Source organism: Camellia sinensis, chromosome 4 (assembly GCF_055761805.1).
Source record: "Camellia sinensis isolate YWXY chromosome 4, ASM5576180v1, whole genome shotgun sequence".
Lineage (NCBI taxonomy): Eukaryota > Viridiplantae > Streptophyta > Magnoliopsida > Ericales > Theaceae > Camellia > Camellia sinensis.
The window spans coordinates 113,766,653-113,785,480 of record NC_138964.1 but is presented as its reverse complement, the minus strand read 5'-3'; the positions used below and the strand labels follow the sequence as shown (position 1 = coordinate 113,785,480).

The following is an 18,828-nucleotide window of genomic DNA, read 5'->3' as shown; positions in this document are numbered from 1 at the left end:
CAATTTTTTTTTTCAATTAATTTTTTTTTCCCAATTAACCTTTTCGATCAAATATTTTTTTCCCAACTAATATTTTTAAATTAATTTTTTAATAATTTCCATTTCTTTTTCAAAGTTTTTCGAATTAGTTTTTTACCCAATTATTTTTGTCCAATTACATTTTTCATTCAATTATTTTTTTAATTAATTTTTGGTCATTTACAATGTGTGTGATTCCATTGTCATAAATAACGAAATTATGTAAAAAAGATTTGAAAACAAATAAGTTGCAATTCGGATTACTACAAGGCACAATACCCCCCAAGAATTCAACAAAATTGAAAATCATTTTCTATGTCCTACACATAAATCAATCATTTTTTTTTCTCCGCTTTCTTTCTAAATAGCACATGTCTCTCAGACACATCCACTCAAGTACAGACTAATATACAATCTTTTTAAATTCCCACATCTTTCTTTCTAAATCGTGATCAAATACATTATTTTTTTTATTGCATTTCTTAAATACTGATTTTTATTTTAGTTGGTTGAAGACAATTTTGTGCCATGTTTTTTACGTGATGTAATTGGGCACAATTATAGACTTTACAGTTATTGCATGTAATATGTGTGACGAACTTCGTTATGACAATCTGTGAAATAGGGATTTTGCATTTACCATACACGCATGCAAAGTACGACGATTTCGAAAGTTTTTTTTTAAACATTCGTACATCTTCAAATATCTAAACAGTTTTGTACGTTATGCATACAAAAGTATAAAACAAGACAGGGATGACAGTTTTCACAAAACACATACTACGGAAAACATTTAAAATCAGTCATGGTAAACAACACTGTTCGACTACCTACCATTGCGCCGAATTTCGTATAACTCAGCCCTTATCCGATGACGCACCTCCACCATTTCAACGTCCTCGTCCGTAGCCACCACGGCTTCGTCTAGGGCAGCCAAATCTGCGCGATCAGGAATATCGGCATACGTGTACTCCGCCGCATTTCTGACAGCAGCAATGGTCGCATCATCCTCGCAGTTTCTGCGTATGAAATTGTGTAATGCCATAGATGCAGCCACCAACGGCACCTGGACTCTACGAAAGTCAAACCGAGGCATATTGTGCAAGAATCTCCATCGCGACTTCCAAGCGCCAAATGTTCGCTCAATCACACTCCGCAATGAAGAGTGGGCACGGTTGAACAACTCATCACGATTTCTCGGCTTGTGACGTTGAAAGTGTGGTTGGTGATAGTGGCTGCCCTTATATGGTGCGAGAAATCCCTTCTTATTACTGTATCCGCTATCTACTAGATAATAGCGACCTGTGAATGTGTACATATTAATACATTTTTTGTTTCACGTGTGGGCAAACAAATTTAACAAGTTATGGCATTGAACAAATAAACTGTGCGTACGTACCATCCACTGCAGTTGGAAAATTATATTGCGGATCCTCGGTCACAATGTTTAAAATCCGGCTGTCATGCATGCTACCCTCCCAACCACATGACACAAAGACGAAACACATATTGAAATCACACACTGCCAAAATATTTTGAGTGTGGCAACCCTTTCGGCTAAAATACGGGGCTGCTTCGGACTCCTTTATGCACGCTGGCACGTGTGTCCCATCCAATGCACCTAAACAATCCTACATAATTCGAACAAGTAGGCAACGTATTAGTACCATGATGACATGCATTATAGCCGCGCAATTTTTTGAAGTCACATCTTTGTAGAATTTGCGGAAACAAAACCTCGAATTGTTGCATTTTTTTCGCACCTTAAACGGCAAATACTGTGGTTGGCTCTGCAGGTGGGGATCCCTCCTGTTTTGGAAATCTGTGGGCGGCCGACAGTGCGCGACGGTAAACTTTTTCATTGCTTTCAGAACATTATGAAAATGGCGTGATATTGTTTCACCGGAGTGTTGGAATCTTTCTTGAAGCTCGCGGTTAGGCAAGTTTTTTAGGACGTGAATGAAGATTGCAACACTCTCCTCAACGTGCAAGCCGTGGTCCCGCTCAGGTACATGCAACCCGAAGTCGTTCACTAGTGTGCCACATAAACGGGTAAAAACGACTTTGGGCATGCATAGTTCATAGCGAAATCTGCCACTGTGTCCATTATACAATTCCAAAATCCATGCCCTCCCCGTCAAGATGGACGTCCGACATGGAACTTTAAGCACGTGCGCCCTGTAGTAGTCGGAGGCAATTCTGTACGCTTCAACATAATTATTATTCATTCCAGTATGCCACTCGATTGCGAGCGCCGTGACATCATCACACATTTCCTGCATCCGTGCATCGGTGTCATCGTCGCTTTCCATGCCTAAATCACATAACTTCAAATGAAATCAGAAGCATAACATGACAGACTACTACTCTGCCAAAATTAAACATGAAAAAATTAATTTTTGTAAAAAAAACTGTTAAGGCTGTCAATAACAGGAGTATTATGCATAAATAATCAATTTATTTCATTTGCATAAGTTCTTTTGAGACCTTCTATTGTATTAAAGTAGTTCTGTTGGCACGGTTGAAATCGTGAAGTCATTTACTTGATGTATAAATAAGCAAAATTTTTTTCCCTTTTATGACTAATAAGCAATACAGAAATTGCAATGAGATATACAAAAACACAATGTTAAATTAAAATATACAAAAATAATAACTTAAATTATTTTGCTTGTTTAGTACCTTACAACGGGTCTAACTTCCAATTTTTAAGTTGAAGGCTTCAGTAAACTGGACATGTCTCTCTGCAAGTAGCAACGCTTTTGTTGAAATGGTCCAGTACAGCTGATTTATAACAACCACTGTTTACATAACTATGAAGCTGCAAATTGGAAGAGTGTAATCAGATTCATGGTTTATTGAAATTTTAAAATTGTAAAATCCATAGCCAATACCCAACCAATGCACATCCATAATTAGAAAACTAGGCAAAGAAAAGGAATAGCATAACCATCTCCCTACCAATTGTCCTTACAAAGCATAGTTGAAAACATCATCTCATTAGCAAATACATAACAAACAAGTTCGAAAAGAAGTCCAACACAAAGCATTTCATTAAAACGCAGCCCTTTAGCAAATATAAGTGAAGTCTAACGCATAAGCGAAAAGAAGTCCAACACGTAACCCATAACAAGTCCAACACACAGCATAGTTAGAAACGAAGTCCTTGACTGCGCAATATGCTTGCAAGAGTTGGAGCTGCTGTCATCCTCTCTTTGTCTTGTTGCTTCACCTGGAGCCAGCCGATAATGCCTTCATCGGAAGGAATACTCATAACCATCTCCCTATTATTGGGCACCTCCATAAGGGAAATACCGAAATGGAGCAGTGGATTAGTTTGTTCAAGTCCTTGAATTTCATAAAGACGTCAGATAGCTTCGGCCATAGCGACACTTTGTCCACCGACAACATGGTTAACAGTGAGTTCCTTACTTTGTGTCTTCACCGAATTCACCAAATCATCCATGCTTGTTGCCAATGCTTCTGCCCCGGTGATTCGTTTCTTCTGCACGGCTGTGACAGATGAGTGCCTCCTTTTGCTACCACTACCGGATGCGGTAATGTTTGCAGATTTCATCAAGTTTGCAGTTTCAGAGGCACCCAATTCGTTGCTGTCCGTAGAGAAGTCTGCACTATCGGACTCCCCTTCCACCTCCAGTTGGTTTCGCATCTCACCAGGCGTCTAAGCATTTTTTCCTGTTGCCGCAGCCCCCGTGAAAACACGACGCATTAATTCCTCGTGATCCAATCTCTTTGTTCTAAACTTGCAACACTCTTTGCCAACCTGTAATACAATACAATGGGAGTACACCATTACCAAAATGAATAACTTATGAATCACAGAAAATTTTAAACTACCAACATTCAGCAAGTATTAATCAGCCATTATAATAACAAATTTGTCTTGATAGTCCTTACAAAACAGATCTGTCCAACTGTTTGGGCAATTCCATGATTACACATTGCTAACAGGTAATATATTAATCAAATTTGATACAATCTGTTATAATCTGTCCAGCCAGGGATTATGTCCAGACAGGGATAATCTGTCCAGACATATTTTTTGATATAATCTGTCCAGGAATATAATCTGTCCAGTATATTTTTGCAATAATCTGTCCAGGAACAATGTTGAACACAACAATGTAAAAATAATATTCATAATAGGGCATACCTAATGGAAGATCTAATCCGCAGAAATGATCAAAATTGCATGTACGCAATCCGACAAAGTGACAAATACTTTAAAACCCAGCTGTTTCAACTCCCAAAAACTAACAAATTAATAAAACCCATAATTAAAAGTGCCAAAACCAGCAATACTATTTTGAATTCTCAGATAACCAATTTACCAAATCCAGAAATGAGACATACCAAGATGAGACAAGGCTTAAACCCCCCCCCCCCCCAAGAAGAACCAATAATACCAATAAAGGTTTTTTTAAGAGGGTTCTAATGGGCAGATAAGGGTTCATGTAATCTATCCAGGAAAATGTTACTGGACAGCTTATTGTAACAGATTATTACTATTTTGGACAGATTATTATATGATAGCCAAGTGATAGGCTTTTATTGTAACAGATTATTACTATTTTGGACAGCTTATTGTAACAGATTATTACTATTTTGGACAGCTTATTGTAACAGATTATTACTATTTTGGACAGCTTATTGTAACAGCTTATTGTAATTCCCAGGATCTTACAGTATAGGCTTTTAAAAATATAAGCATATGTTGTTGTCATTCATTAGACATTGTTGGAGTTCATTACATCAAAAACAGAAAATGGGGAAAACAGTGAAACAGAAAAACACAACATGATAGATCCAATTGTGAAAGAAAAATGAAGGTAGAAATCTGAGACGGACTACGCAACGACAAAGTAAAAAGTTAAATCAACTCGTGACAATTATACATTTCAACATTACTGAGATGCTGAGGGAAGTTTTCAAGAAGATCAAACAAAGGTTTTACAAAAAACACATGACATGTCATGCCAAAACTAGTGTAACCACGAAGTGAGCATCACAAAATTATGAAACATGAGTTCAAGTCGTTACCTTCTCCATTGTAGCCCACCATTCATCCGACGCATTGATTAGGCCAGTCTCTTGGTTGAACCCAATTCCAGTGGGACCTTTGCGGCTATCCATTAGTTTCGACCATGCACGCCACTCTGCCTTTAGTTGGTTGTACTTATTTTTCAGTTGTTTCATGCTATGTGTCAACCCAGTCGCTGCCTCTAAAGTCTTTGCCAAGGACTGGTACCCATTCAGATTTATTGACATGTGCGGCCTGTTACCTGCATCTATTTCCTTGACAACAAGTTCCAAGTAGATACGTGTGTTCTCCCAGTCTCAATTGGCTTTGTGATAAGGTTTTGGGCCCTTCCCTTTCCCGGAAGGGGTACGAGAGCCGGATCGAGTTGAAGCCATGCGACTATAGAACATTATAATTTGCATTACTTATTAGTTTGTTGTGTGCATTACTTGTAGTTGTGTTAACCATATGTTATTATGTTTGTCCAACACATATGCAATAGTAAAATGACACGGATAAGTAACATATTACATAAGGAAAGCATAGTACTGTAACAAGCAACACGCGGATACATATCACATACGGAAACCATAGTACAGTAACCATCTACACACTGTTACATATATTACATACGGAACAACAAGATAGCGACGATGATGGACAAAAAACTTGTGACAACTTTAAGTACACGCAGACTCTGTTCAATGTCAATCAAACGCGCCTCAAAACGACGACCATTGTCTCTGTCATTCTCAGCAGCCGTTTGTCGGCCATATTCGTCACACCACCCAATCCAATTGACACATGGCTGAGGTTAAAAAAAGTTTTGAAATTATTAGTGACGATCTGACAAGGTAATAATCCCAAAGAAGGTGAAGGTGCTTGTACTCACCACTCCACGAGGGCATTGGTAGTACGCACGTCCTGGATTTTTGGCAGACCGAGAAATCTTGACCACACAATGCCCGTACCCACAAGCACACATAGGGCCTGGTTGGGTTGATGTCACAGTAGACATAAACGAGGCCATGAACTCTGTGAATGTGTGATTCGATGACATGACAGGCACAACAAAACAGGTAAACGGGTGTGACACTTATGGTATGGGATAAGTGTATTGTGTAAACAAAACACAACATTATATTTACAAAAGGGAACATATATTCTTCCATTTTGAATAGGTTTGCTTCCCTAGTCATTTATGTGCAAGTGGTTGAATGCTAAGAAGCGCAAAGGCAAAGATGGGAATTTAGTAAAAAACTAGGATACCGACAAGACAAGACAGAAATACAGCAACAGAAATCTTTTTTTTTTTTTTTTAAGATTTCCAGGTTCATGTATATAAATATTAATTTATGAGACACTGATATAAAAGGCATTAATGTATGTAGGTGTATTTTGACGTTCTCAGTTTCCTGTCTTTGTTTTTATATATTTTAGTTTGATCTTAATGTATCTTCTAAATCATATAAAAAAGATCACAAATATGATTTCAGGCATGTTTAAACATAGGACACATGTATCTGTGAACTGTGTAGTTAAAAAAAACAAATAAGTCATTCCACCTGACGTGTCCAACACAGAGAGGTATCCCTAGCATGTTGGTGCCCCATACATTGACACAAACACATCTATTTTGAAGTGTCAGTACTTCAAGTGTCTCAGACTTTTCCTTGCCTTTCATAATGTGAACATAATTTACACTTGTGCTTTGTTATGACAGATTAAAATCGAGGAATTAAAATATTAATCATGATTGACCATACAACAAGCAAAGAGCTTGAAAATAAAAGTTAAAAAAAAAACAGAATCATGGCAAACCAATAACACCAAAATAGCACATGACACACATCAGAAGAAACCTCTTTGATAGCCATGCACACATACTGATGCAATTAACATCTTTGAAATGGGAGAAATGAAAAATCCTCAATCAATTACCATGCTGAAAGACAACCATTCATCACGTTGGAATGACCATGCAGACATACTGATGCAAGTAATCTATCACTTTAGGAAACATTGTGCTGAGGTGTCTATTTGGGCAACATTAAAATTTGTAGTCTCAAAAAAGTAGGTAGGTATGAAGGCAACATAATAACGTAAGATCCCACCACAGCATTAACCATATATTGATAGCATTAAAAGTCAAAGTCATCCTTGGATTAGCAGTTTTATTGTATTTAGGACAATGTTAATTAAGGCATAAGGACAATAAGCCAACTGATATTTGTCAGGATATACAGTAGGTAAGCAAAGCCAACGCGATTTTCAGGTCAATATATTAAGGCAACTATGTACCAAGCAGCACAATGGTTTGCATCAACCAACATGGCGATTACTAAAGACTGAACCAACTCAACGGAATGTCAAACTCATTCATGGATTTTTTTGAAACTACAAACTTGCGTATTAGATTAGAAAGAAATAGAATGTTATGTCATGTTAAAATATATGGACATTTACATATATATGTATGTACATGTGTATTAGATTAGAAAGAAATAGACTATATTCATGCATATGTATATGCATAAAGATCTACAAAAAGTACTTTTATGTTCCATCTATTTAGCACTTTTTAACAATCGTATCACATTTCCATGAACACTATAAGGCAAGCGTGAAGCAGAAAAATGAAAAATAAGAAAGCGTCAAGCAGAAAAATGAAGACCTTTATACTATTTTGTGAATTTAAAATACAGCTCCATGACCTTACCTTAAACAGATAACCTTAAACAGATTAAAAATCTTAAACGCATGCAAACATATTACAAAATTTTAAGCAGATTAAAAACCTTAAACAGATTACCTAAGAATATAGCGCCATCAAATGCATACATTACCTTACCTTAAGCAGATGACCTTAAACAGAAATCTTAAACAGTTTAAAAATTTGAAACAAATTAAACATTTGTGAAAATTGTAAACACATAAAAATCAACATTACCTTGAACAGATTAAAAATCTTTTGCTGAAGTACATTGTTTAAACACTGAGACATATGGAAGATGAGTTTGTTGTGGAAATTCGTATGATTCGTTGTTTTCTAGTGACAAATTTTCTTTTTTTCTCCCCTCTCCTTTTTCATTATAGGGATTGAATCCACCTTACTCAAAAGATTAACAGGGACAACCAGACTGCCACATAAACAAAAAGAAAATGACCAATTATTCACCAACGTTATTGTGATGTGTTCGTAGGAATCACAATGGTGGCATTCGTAGCTAATTTCACCAAATTTATAGGAATAGTATAAATGAAAATTTCATGTCAACGTATTGCACAATTATAACCACAGAGACAGACAGAATACTTCCAACTTGTTCTGTTAATACAGACTACGTCGTCCTATTTAGGGGGCTTTCTTGTTAGGGAAAAATTAATCATAATACTTCATCATATTTAGGGGACTTTGTTATCCCCCCAAAAAAAGCGTTGTAATTTTTTGTTAATGCGTATGAAATAGGCAACGGTTGATACACACACAGCGACAAAGACAAACAGAGAGCGAGAGGGAGAGAGGGCAGACTGTGCACATATACAAAAAACAGAGCAGAGAAGTCATGGTTATGAGATCCACACCCCCCCACCAACGGACAACCCGCAATATTGCCTATTTCCGGTACGTGAAAGAAACCCTAAAACCCCCAACATAACAGGCCAGTTTCTGGAAAAATTTACCCAACTAGAATGTTGAAGACAAATTGGAAAACGACAATGGTCAGACAGAGCGACAGACACATACACACAGACAGAGAGAGCACGAGAGAGAGAGAGAGAGAGTTCATACGTACATACAAACCAAACAGAGCGTACGACGGTTGGGAAGCCATAGCGAAATGGAAACAAGAGAGGCTGAAGAGAGAGAGACAGAGAGCGAGAGAGAGAGAGCGAACGAGAGCATACCTGCAGTTGGGGGGATCGTCAGAGGAGGGACTGCTTTTCCGTTTGCCTTGGCGGAGTATCGTCGTCTCTTGGTTCCTCTTTCTCTTCAGATCAGAGCTGCTACTATGATCCAGCCTTGAACGAAGGGTCATCTTCATCTTCACCGTTTGATGTAGCTGCACAGCCGTAGCTACTACACCCTGTGGGAGAGTAGGTCTGCTGACATCCCCATCAATGTTTGACATAAAGGCAAGGGTGAATACGAGATAAACAAAATGAAAGAGGGGCAAAACGGTCATTTTACACAATAGCTGGCAGCCTTCACGTGCAGCTAGATGTATATAGGTTTTTAGGGTGACTTTTTGGCTTTTTTGGTAACTTTTTGGCTTTTTGGCTAAAACAGAAGCATCCCAAACGAGGCCTTAATATGGTAAAGAGGGCTCCGGACAGAGTTCAAGAAGACCTTAAAACTCATCAAATAGGGCCTGGAACATGGCTTTGAAACATGCAAATAGGGGCTCATTTGGAAGGCCAACAAAGCTAATAAAAAGAACAAGGGGTGAGAGGGTCACCCCTCTTTGATTTTGAAGCTTAAAGACACATGTTAGCCACTAAAAATCCACTAGATTTCAGTGGCTAAAAGGCCAAACCAAGGCCAACACAAATGCTCTAATGCATAGCCCTAAACATAAGGAAATGAAGCATCCAAGGGGGAAGATGACCCTAAAAATAAAAATGACCTTGAACAAACTTGAAAAGAAACTCAAAACAAGACTTTTTTCAGTTTATGTCGAAGTCCAAAAATTCTTGCAAATAGAGCTAAGATATGAAGCAAAATAATGCAAAAAAAGGGAAAATAGAGGCTTACCCTTGTAGAGCCGACCCTCAGCAACTTCTGGACCAAGGTAATGAGCCTTCAACCTCTGCAAATCAGTTCCAAGGTGCTTGGATGGATGATGGAGGTGTTGTGCTAGGAGGTGTAGTGTAATGGGTGCAAGAATAATGGGGTTTGGAGCTTAAAGAAGAGAGCTTTAAGAAGAGAGCTTTGAAGGGAGAAGTGTATAAGCCTCAGCCAAAATTTTCTAACATTTGCAAATGGAGAGGAAAGCCTCTCTTATAGAAGACAAAGGGCCAAGGCTTCTTGGAGAAGTCTCAAGTAAAGGATGCAAGCTTCTAAAAGAAGCTAACCAAAAGGGTCAAGCTTCTCCTAGAAGCTAAGCAAAAAAAGCCAAAGCTTCCTTAAGAAGACAAACAAGAGGGTTAAAACCTCGGAGGATGGGTCAAATGCTTCACAGCTGGCACAGTTGTGTTGCACTCAGGAAGGCCAAAAAGCAGAAGGTAGGCCGACCAGTTCAAGTGGTCGGCTGACCACTTACCCTGGTCGGTTGACCAGGGTTCAAAAGGGTCAATGTAAAATACTGGTCGGCCATACCAGAAAGGTGGCCTCCCAGATGAGTACAACACAATTGTATGGTGGGAGACTAGAAATTGTGGCCCAAGAGAGAGAAAAACCAGCTTTCTAGCAAGGTTCAAAAGGGTCAGGAAGAAAAACTGGTCGTCCTACCCATATTGGCGGCCTCCCAGATGAATACAACACAATGGTGGTATGGGAGACCAGAAATTATGGCCCAAAAGTGAGGAAAACCAGTTTTCTGTCAAGAAAATCGGCTGGAGGAGAGAGAAAATGGTCTCCAAAAGAATTGCTGGCCTCCCACTATAGTACCACTTTTCAAACAATGAAAATAGGGTCCATACCAAAAATGAACCCTAACCGATGCAAAACGAGGGTTCGGGGGCCAAAACACGCAGCTCGGGGCCCCGAAAACAGGATGTTAAGCATCGAAAGTAGCGTGCGATCACGAAGGTGGTCTCCCCGGCCACAATGTCCCTCTAAGGAGAGGAAACAAGGTGTGTACCAAAAATCGGAGCAAACGGAGGTAGTTAAGTGGTCCCGAACCGAGGCACACGGCCGACGGCTCCGAAAACTGGAAATTGGTCTCCAAACAGGAAAAATGGCCTACGACCACGAAACGTAGCCTACGGCCATTGAGAGATGGTCTACGAGACCTCTTCCTCCCTTCAGGAAGAGAAAACAGAGAAAATATGACCTGGTTCGCAAACCGAGGTAAGGCACAAAAAGGTTCCGAAGCCCGGAGGCAAGACTCTCAGCCGAGACTTTGCAACCTCAAAACGAGCACAATATGCAACATCACTGAGCGCTTAGTTGGTGACATCTGAGTCTTAATGTCGGTCAAAAATGGGGTGTCTACAAGAACGTCTGGACAGAGCACTGACGAGACTGGCTCAGAGGAACGAAAAGGGTTATGAACTCTTTAAAAACAGACGAAGGGGTTAGGATTGTTAGCTCCAGAGCATTTATTGCACCGGCCGGCGTAAAGGTACACAAAGCACGACTATCGGTATGGAATCGGCTCACTATCTCTGTGCATTAATACCATGCTGCCACGTGTCACCATGAAAGGACACATCTAGGGAGTGTGTGTCAGGATTGAACTGTCACCAAGGCCAAGCTGGGGCGGATTCGAAGTGACGCGATGCTTGGAGTATAGAACAATAGCTCCCTCCAAGAGGAACCTTAGCGTGAGCTAGGGGGCTAATGAAGAGGCTAAATATGAAATGGGTCAGATCCAAGCCTTGGGTCGGTCCAATCCTTTAAACCCAAATCCAAATGGGTCAGATGAACATGTGGGCAAGCCAACTAAGCTCAATTCCATTACCAACAGTCCACCCAAGTCCTCATGCACTTGGGCCCAACTCGCAGTGAAAAGGCCAGTCCAGCCGCGATACTAGGCTGAGCCAAGCTGTAGGACTCAAACCATGCGCCGAACTGATGGGTTGAACCCATTATCAGAACCGAAGTGGGCTGAGTCCATACAAAGATATCCGAATGGGCCAGCCCATCTCTACAGTAGTCTCACAAAGGGCCGAGCCGAGGCACAAAGGTGCCGAGCTGAGAGAATCTCTTAAAGAAACGTGGAAGCTGTGAGTATATGCATGTGTAAGTTGCCACCTCAACTGGTCCCTTACACCTAGAATCACATAAATAGTTAAACCAGAGGAATGTGGTTTGTTATCAGCATGACTACAATGAGTATATGCACCTCATGACAACTACCAGATGGTCCCCCACCTTGGGCAATTTTAAAAGGAAACTTGGCAGCACCAGAGCTCCATGAAACCATCTTGGGCAACAAGCAAGAAGTTCTATATAAACTACATGAACTTCACATTGAAAGTAACTGATCTAAGCTGAACCCTACTTACTGAAACTCAACACTCTACACTTAGAGGGCACCTCACTTTTTCTCCGATTACTCATTTCCACACCGGAGGGATTATCCGGGGCAGCTCTTACGGTGTTCCTTGTTGTAGGACCTCAATTCCTGGATAGTCCAGTCGATTGCGGAGCTCCGATCTACTTTCATCTAGTGCGGTATCTGGTATGCACAGAAAGTGTAAAAAATCTTATTTTTAAAGAATGGTTTGATTTGGTTGTTTTGAGTTTTAATCTGAAAATTGAACTATAATCAACATTTGCTAGTTACTTCTAACTGGAGCTTTAATTATTTTTTCAACAAATCAAATAAAACCGTATGATTTCTAAACATCCCAATAAAATTTAGGGTAAATTATAAATACACCCCCTGAGATTTAATTAAAATACGAATTATTTCATGTGGTTCTGAAAATTACATTCCACTTCCCTGAGGTTTCGAATTTCATAACAAATCGTCCATTTTATTAATAAATCATTAAGTCAATTAACAGTTTTTAATGATATTAGAAATATGTTTCAATTAATAATTTAGGTAATTTTATTATTGTATAGAAGGGCAATTATGAATTTCATTTTTTTTAGTTAATTTTGTTAAATAAAAAATTCTAACAAGAGGGTATTTGTAATTTTCTAAACTATAGGGAGCAATCTGTACTTTAAATAAATCTCAGGGGGTGTAATTGCAATTTATCCTAAAATTTAATAACATAACATGACATGACATTATATAATATGATAGGATAACTATTTGTCTAGGGGTCATGCTATGTGTTATATTTGAAGGAATCAGATTCTTTAGTCTACATAGTGAATTAAACCATACTGTTCGGGCTTATAAGATCCATTACAGGTTCTGTTTCATTAAACTCGAACTGTTCAATGTGTATAGCTCGTCGAGTATTTCATTTGTATAAAAAATTACATTGATCGGATATCAATAGCTTCTTGATTGAATCGGATTTCTATCAACAAATTTTTTTTAAAAAATCGTATTTACCGTTGATAGAAACATGATTTGATCAAGGGATTATTGATATCTGATTAATGTGATTTTTTTGTAAGAATGAGGTACTCAACGAGTTCTACATATTGAACGGTTTGAATTATCAAAACAGAACCCGTGATAAGCTTCACGAGCCCAACAGCACGCTCAAGCCTAGCCCTATTTCAACGATGATTGAAACTCCTATTTTTTGGAAACCCCCACAACCTTGTTTGGAACTTCACCATTAATGATGTAGGTCCTACACATACACGAGTGGATCCCACACATATATCAATGGTAGAGATCTAAAAAAAGTTATAAGGATCTCCAAAAAAATAAGGGTTTCTAAAAAGGGTCCAGCTTGTCTCAAGTTGAGATCAAGACTGGACCCGTCCAGTTCTGCCCATGGGGCCCATTTTTTGGATCCATTTTGATAATCCGAACTGTTCAATGTGTAGAACTCGTTAAGTACTACATGCCTATAAAAAATCACGTTGATCGGATATAAATAGCTATGTGATCAAATCAGTTTTGTATAAAAAAAAAATGGACGGTGAAACAATTAACGGTTGATAAAAAACTATTTTGTTCACATAGCTATCGATATCCGATCAACGTGATTTTTCATAAGCATATAGTACTCGACGAGTTCTACACATTGAACGGTTCGGATTATCAAAATGGGACCCGTGGTGAGCCTCCACAAACCCAACAGCACGATCCAGTCTGATCTTGGACTGGACCAAACCCACTGCCTTCTAAAAAAAATTGAGAGTTTTAAACATTTTTCATGTGGTGATGTTATTTATCCATTTATATATTTTTGTGTGGTAAGAGCTCATAAGCCCACTGAGAGAGTGTATCCACCATACATGAGCCCTGAAAGTGGGGCCAAGCCCAGTACCATGTGTGGCCTTCTACTGGAGTCAGTCAAGCCCAGGCACTTCAGAAGCCTGAGGGGAACGCAAATTTTCTATAATTTAACCCCAAAAAAACAAAAAAAAAAGTTACCCAAAAAGGGCATACTCAAAAAAAAAAAAAAATAAATAAGGACAAACCAGAAGTAGGTACATATCACCCATGGGATGGGGTGTTTAATTTTGTAACTAAATGGACAATAACAAAATAATAATAATAATAATAATCTTCAGTCCATGACGTTGACAGGATCGTGCAATTTGGCCCAGTACCGTATCCACTCTTTTAACCCAAATTGTTTATTATATATATTTTTGTGAATAAATCATGTACAAAAAAAATTTAAATCCATCTAATAATTGTAAATATATCATTTCATCACATTTGCAATAAATAAATAAATAATTGGATGGGATGTTTAATTTAGTAACTAAATGAACAAAAATAATAATAATTTAAATAGAGACCATTCATTTGGTTTGGCTGACAAATTTGATAAATTACATTGCCCAATTAATTTAAATGTTTTATACATAATTTATAAATTGAGACATAAAATTAGAGGTGAGCATAGTTCAAATTGGTTTGAATTAGGGTAAAATCAAAACCAATTCGTTATTTACGGTTCCAAAAAAATTGAAATCAATCCAATCCGTTTAAATCGTGGAATCAATCCGAACCAATCCATTTAACACGGATTTGATCGGTTTAGGATCACAGATTCACATAATTAAATAACAAAAAAAAGAACATTTTAATTTCATAAAAACATAAATATAACATCACATTAGTTCCACAATAGTAACATGCATTTTCATAATAGCGACATACTATTCTAGAATTTAAATAATCATAAGAAAACTGGTTTCATCATAAGTATTTGGATCATTACAAATTAAAACCAAAAACTAACAAACAAAAACAATAAAAGAAGATATTATGTACGGGTGAGCATGATCCGGATTGGTCCTAGATTGGGATAAAACTAGAACCAATTCATTATTTACGTTTCTTAAAAAATTAGAATCAATCCAATTCATTTAAATTGTGGAACTAATCTATTTAAATACGGATTAAATGGGTTTAGGATCACAGTTTCACATAATTAAAGAACAAAAAATATATATAAAACATTTTAATTTTATAAAAATATAAACATAGTATCATATTAATTGTACAATAGTAACATGTATTTTCATAATAGCGACATACTATTCTAGAATTTAAACAACAATAAGAAAACTGGTTCTACTATAAGTATTTAAACTATTACAAATTAAAATTAAAATTAAAATTAAATACCAACAAACAAAAGCATTAAAATAAGATATTATGCGAGTTTAGATTTGGGTGTAGATTTTATATGGAATGAGAGAAGATATTATACGGGAGGGTGTATAATATAAATATAGGTAATTTGTATACGGTTCGGATTGATTCAAATCTAGAACCATGAGATTCAATCCAGAACCGATCCATAGACTACGGATTTTTAATTTTTCAATATGGAATCGAACTACGGATTCAAAAAACTAATATAAAACTATCGAATTGGACTGAACCGAATCAGATTACGGATTTTACGAATTTCTTACTCAGTCCTAATACTATGTGGGTTTAGGTTTAGATTTAGGTTTTATATGGAATAAAAGAAAATACTATACGGGAGGGTGTATAATATAAATATAGGCTATTTGTATATGATTTAGATCGATTTCAATCCGGAATCGATCCGTGGACTACGAATTTTTAATTTTTCAATCTAAAATCAAACCATAAATTTAAAAAATCAATCTAAACTTACCAAATTAAACTAAACTAGATCAAATTACAAATTTCATAATCTTTACTCAGCCTATATACAATGAATAATTTAGATAATAAAAGTGGGAATTGTATTGGACCCACGTGATTGGACTACACGGCCTATCATGGACAAGACGGAGCTCTTCCGAAAAACTGGCCAATAACATTTTTTTTTTTTTTTTTTTTGATAAATTACACGGACCTTAACAAAAGTGTGAAAAAAATTATAATAAATCTCATAATTTTAATATATTAAAATTAAATAAATTAAAATTATTCTAAATGATATGAAAATATAAAAGTAAATAATGTAAATTATAAATTTTCATGTAGAAAATGTGACAACATTATTTTTTCATTTATATAACTAACAAATTATTGATAAAAATAGACTAAGTGTTATATAAATTAAAATCTCAATAAAATTCAATATAGTTATGCAAAAATTGTGAACTTATTGTATTTTGGCTTAATCTCAAGGGAGATCACTGTAATTCACTCTTTATTATTATTATTATTATTATTATTATTATTATTGTAATTTGGAACAGTTATGAGCTGGTCTGGTCTTAACCAGTAAATTATGCTCCAACTTTCAATGATAAATTTATAACTATAAAACTATTATAAAAAAAATATAATTCAATTACTTACACTTCTCGCATCATATTTTAATACAAATTAACACAAATAAACTAAAAATAAATCAAAATTCACAAACAATAATCAAAATGTCCCAATCAGTAATTACTTTGATAAATTTCTTAGTATCATTACCAATAACAAATGAAATTCAAAACACACAATTAAAAGATCTCAAAATTTTCTTATTATAAAAACATGTGGCAGATAAGTAATAATTTTCACTCACAATGTATGAGTAAATAATGGAAAAATTAGTGAAACATCCTTCTTCAACTTTGGGTAGTTGGAGAATATGTGTGTGTTTTTTTTTATTAGCTAAAGTCCGTTGATAAAATTTCTCTGTTATTATACCAGAGAAAATTTTCAAAATTTCTTAGAGAAATCAGATAAATTTCTTTATGAAAATTAAAATTTCTTTGTGTTAGGGCGAATTTTCTTTGTGTTGAATTTTTTCTATGAAAATGTTGAAGGACCCCAACTACTATGAAAATATTGTATGTCATTTATCTTATAAAATCTTAATATCAGAAACCTTTAAAAAAATTCCTGTAAATAATCCATGTCCATAAGCTCTCTTTTCGTAATTATTTCTTTATCAATTTTTATGTGGACTCGATGTAATTGTTGATCATAGGACTACAAATGAACCAAACTATTCACAAACAAGTTGGACTCAGCTCGGCTCGGCTCGTTAAGGGCTCGTTGAATAAATGCGTCAAGCTTGAACTCGAATAAGCTCGACTTGTCAAGTTCAGCTCGTTTATCTTTATTTAAATAATATAAAAAATATTTAAAAAAATTTATCGAGTCGAGCAGAATTGAACCGAGCTCTAACCCAATTACTTATCGACCTAAACTTGAGCTCAATAAACAAGCTCTATAAGAAAATGAGCTGAACTCGAGTTCAATAAAGTTCAGCTCTTTTGCAACCATATTCATGAATAATTAAAAAAAAAAATTGTTCTTGCATTGGACTTGCACATCAAGCTGAATTTAGAACCCCTCCCCCCCCCCCCAAAAAAAAAAGGAAAAAAAAGGTAAATAATTGCGTAAATCATGGCTGTTAAGAAAAATATAGTGAAAGAAACAGGTATAAAAAAGAAAAAAGAAAAAAAGAGCAACCTAAGGACTTATCTATAATCTAAATCTATAAGAGAAAAGAACTTGTTTGTTTCTAATTACTAATTAGTATTGTCATTTGAGTGATAAAAATTGAACATCAGGTGTATCACATCATAACAATCTGAAAACAAACATAATGTTTGATTTGAGGTGATTTTTTTTTTTTATTAGCAAAAAAGAAAACACTTTATTAATGATAACATAACAAAAATACATCATGGTTTACATCAACAAAGAGGGAAGGCAAGAGCAAAAAGCATCATTGTAGACCACCCTAATCCCAACTAGGTTGGCACTAAGGAGGATGCACAATCATCTGCGAGCTCAAGCCAACAGGTTGATGAGAAACCAACCGAAGAGGGGACAAGCAAAACAAGACAGCAAGCCACAGTAGATCTAAGTAAAACAACACAGACAGATACTCTCCAGAAGCATCAACTAGAGGACTAAGTCTTAAAAAATGCATCTTTATGCAACCAAGGATAATCAGTATCCTCAGATCCCCCATATTTGGTTGAAAATCCTTAAACTCATACAACATCATACACCAGCAGCAATCAATCAGCATTCTAACCTTACACAACAGCAGCAATCCAGCTACAACTCTGTCACAAACTACCTAACCATACACCTCTATTATGTAGCAACTCTGTAGCCAATAGAACATGACACATAGCAACTAGATTAATTCATGTAGCAACTCTGTAGCAAAAAGAACATGACTCAAAGTAGTCCACAGGCATAGCAATCAACAAAAAAGCCTGAACCAGGCCAGAGCAGCAGTAGCCAACAAAAGGAGCCTGAAACAGGCATACACCAGCCACAGCCAACAAAAACAGAACTAAAGATAGAAATCAGAACAAAAACAGAACAAATAAAACAACTCCATAGCAGTTCACAGTAGCTATTCAACTTCACACTACAACAACACTCCACAGCTGAATAACTCATACAGTAACTCTGTAGCAAAGAGAACAAGACACATAGCAGTCCATAGTTGAGTAGAGCAAACCAACAACAAAAGAGTAAGATTAACAAAATCTGAGACAGAGCAGCAACAACTCTACTATAAGGCCCTACCAATTACACTACAAACAGCTTCTAACT

At 36.5% G+C, this 18,828-nt stretch overlaps 2 protein-coding genes across 4 annotated transcripts; both read right to left on the bottom strand.

Annotated features, from left to right (window-relative positions):
• Positions 1-683: 683 nt before the first annotated feature.
• LOC114289908 (protein ALP1-like) lies at positions 684-9,316 on the bottom strand. 3 transcript variants are annotated; one of them, XM_082866005.1, is made up of 5 exons: positions 8,969-9,316; positions 2,701-2,839; positions 1,782-2,332; positions 1,418-1,649; positions 684-1,320 (listed from the first exon to the last, which is right to left on the bottom strand). In XM_082866005.1, the coding sequence occupies exons 3-5, from the start codon at positions 2,328-2,330 to the stop codon at positions 845-847; spliced, it is 1,257 nt and encodes a 418-aa protein (XP_082722131.1). In that variant the 5' UTR covers positions 2,331-2,332; positions 2,701-2,839; positions 8,969-9,316; the 3' UTR covers positions 684-844. The 3 variants fall into 3 exon arrangements, with proteins under 3 accessions (XP_082722131.1, XP_082722130.1, XP_082722132.1); XM_082866004.1 differs by lacking the exon at positions 8,969-9,316 and having other exon boundaries at positions 2,701-3,802; XM_082866006.1 differs by lacking the exon at positions 8,969-9,316 and having other exon boundaries at positions 1,782-2,345; positions 2,701-3,722.
• Positions 3,701-5,307, bottom strand: LOC114285605 (L10-interacting MYB domain-containing protein-like). Its single transcript, XM_082923562.1, has 2 exons — positions 5,080-5,307; positions 3,701-3,802 (listed from the first exon to the last, which is right to left on the bottom strand). The coding sequence occupies exons 1-2, from the start codon at positions 5,305-5,307 to the stop codon at positions 3,701-3,703; spliced, it is 330 nt and encodes a 109-aa protein (XP_082779688.1).
• Positions 9,317-18,828: the final 9,512 nt, after the last annotated feature.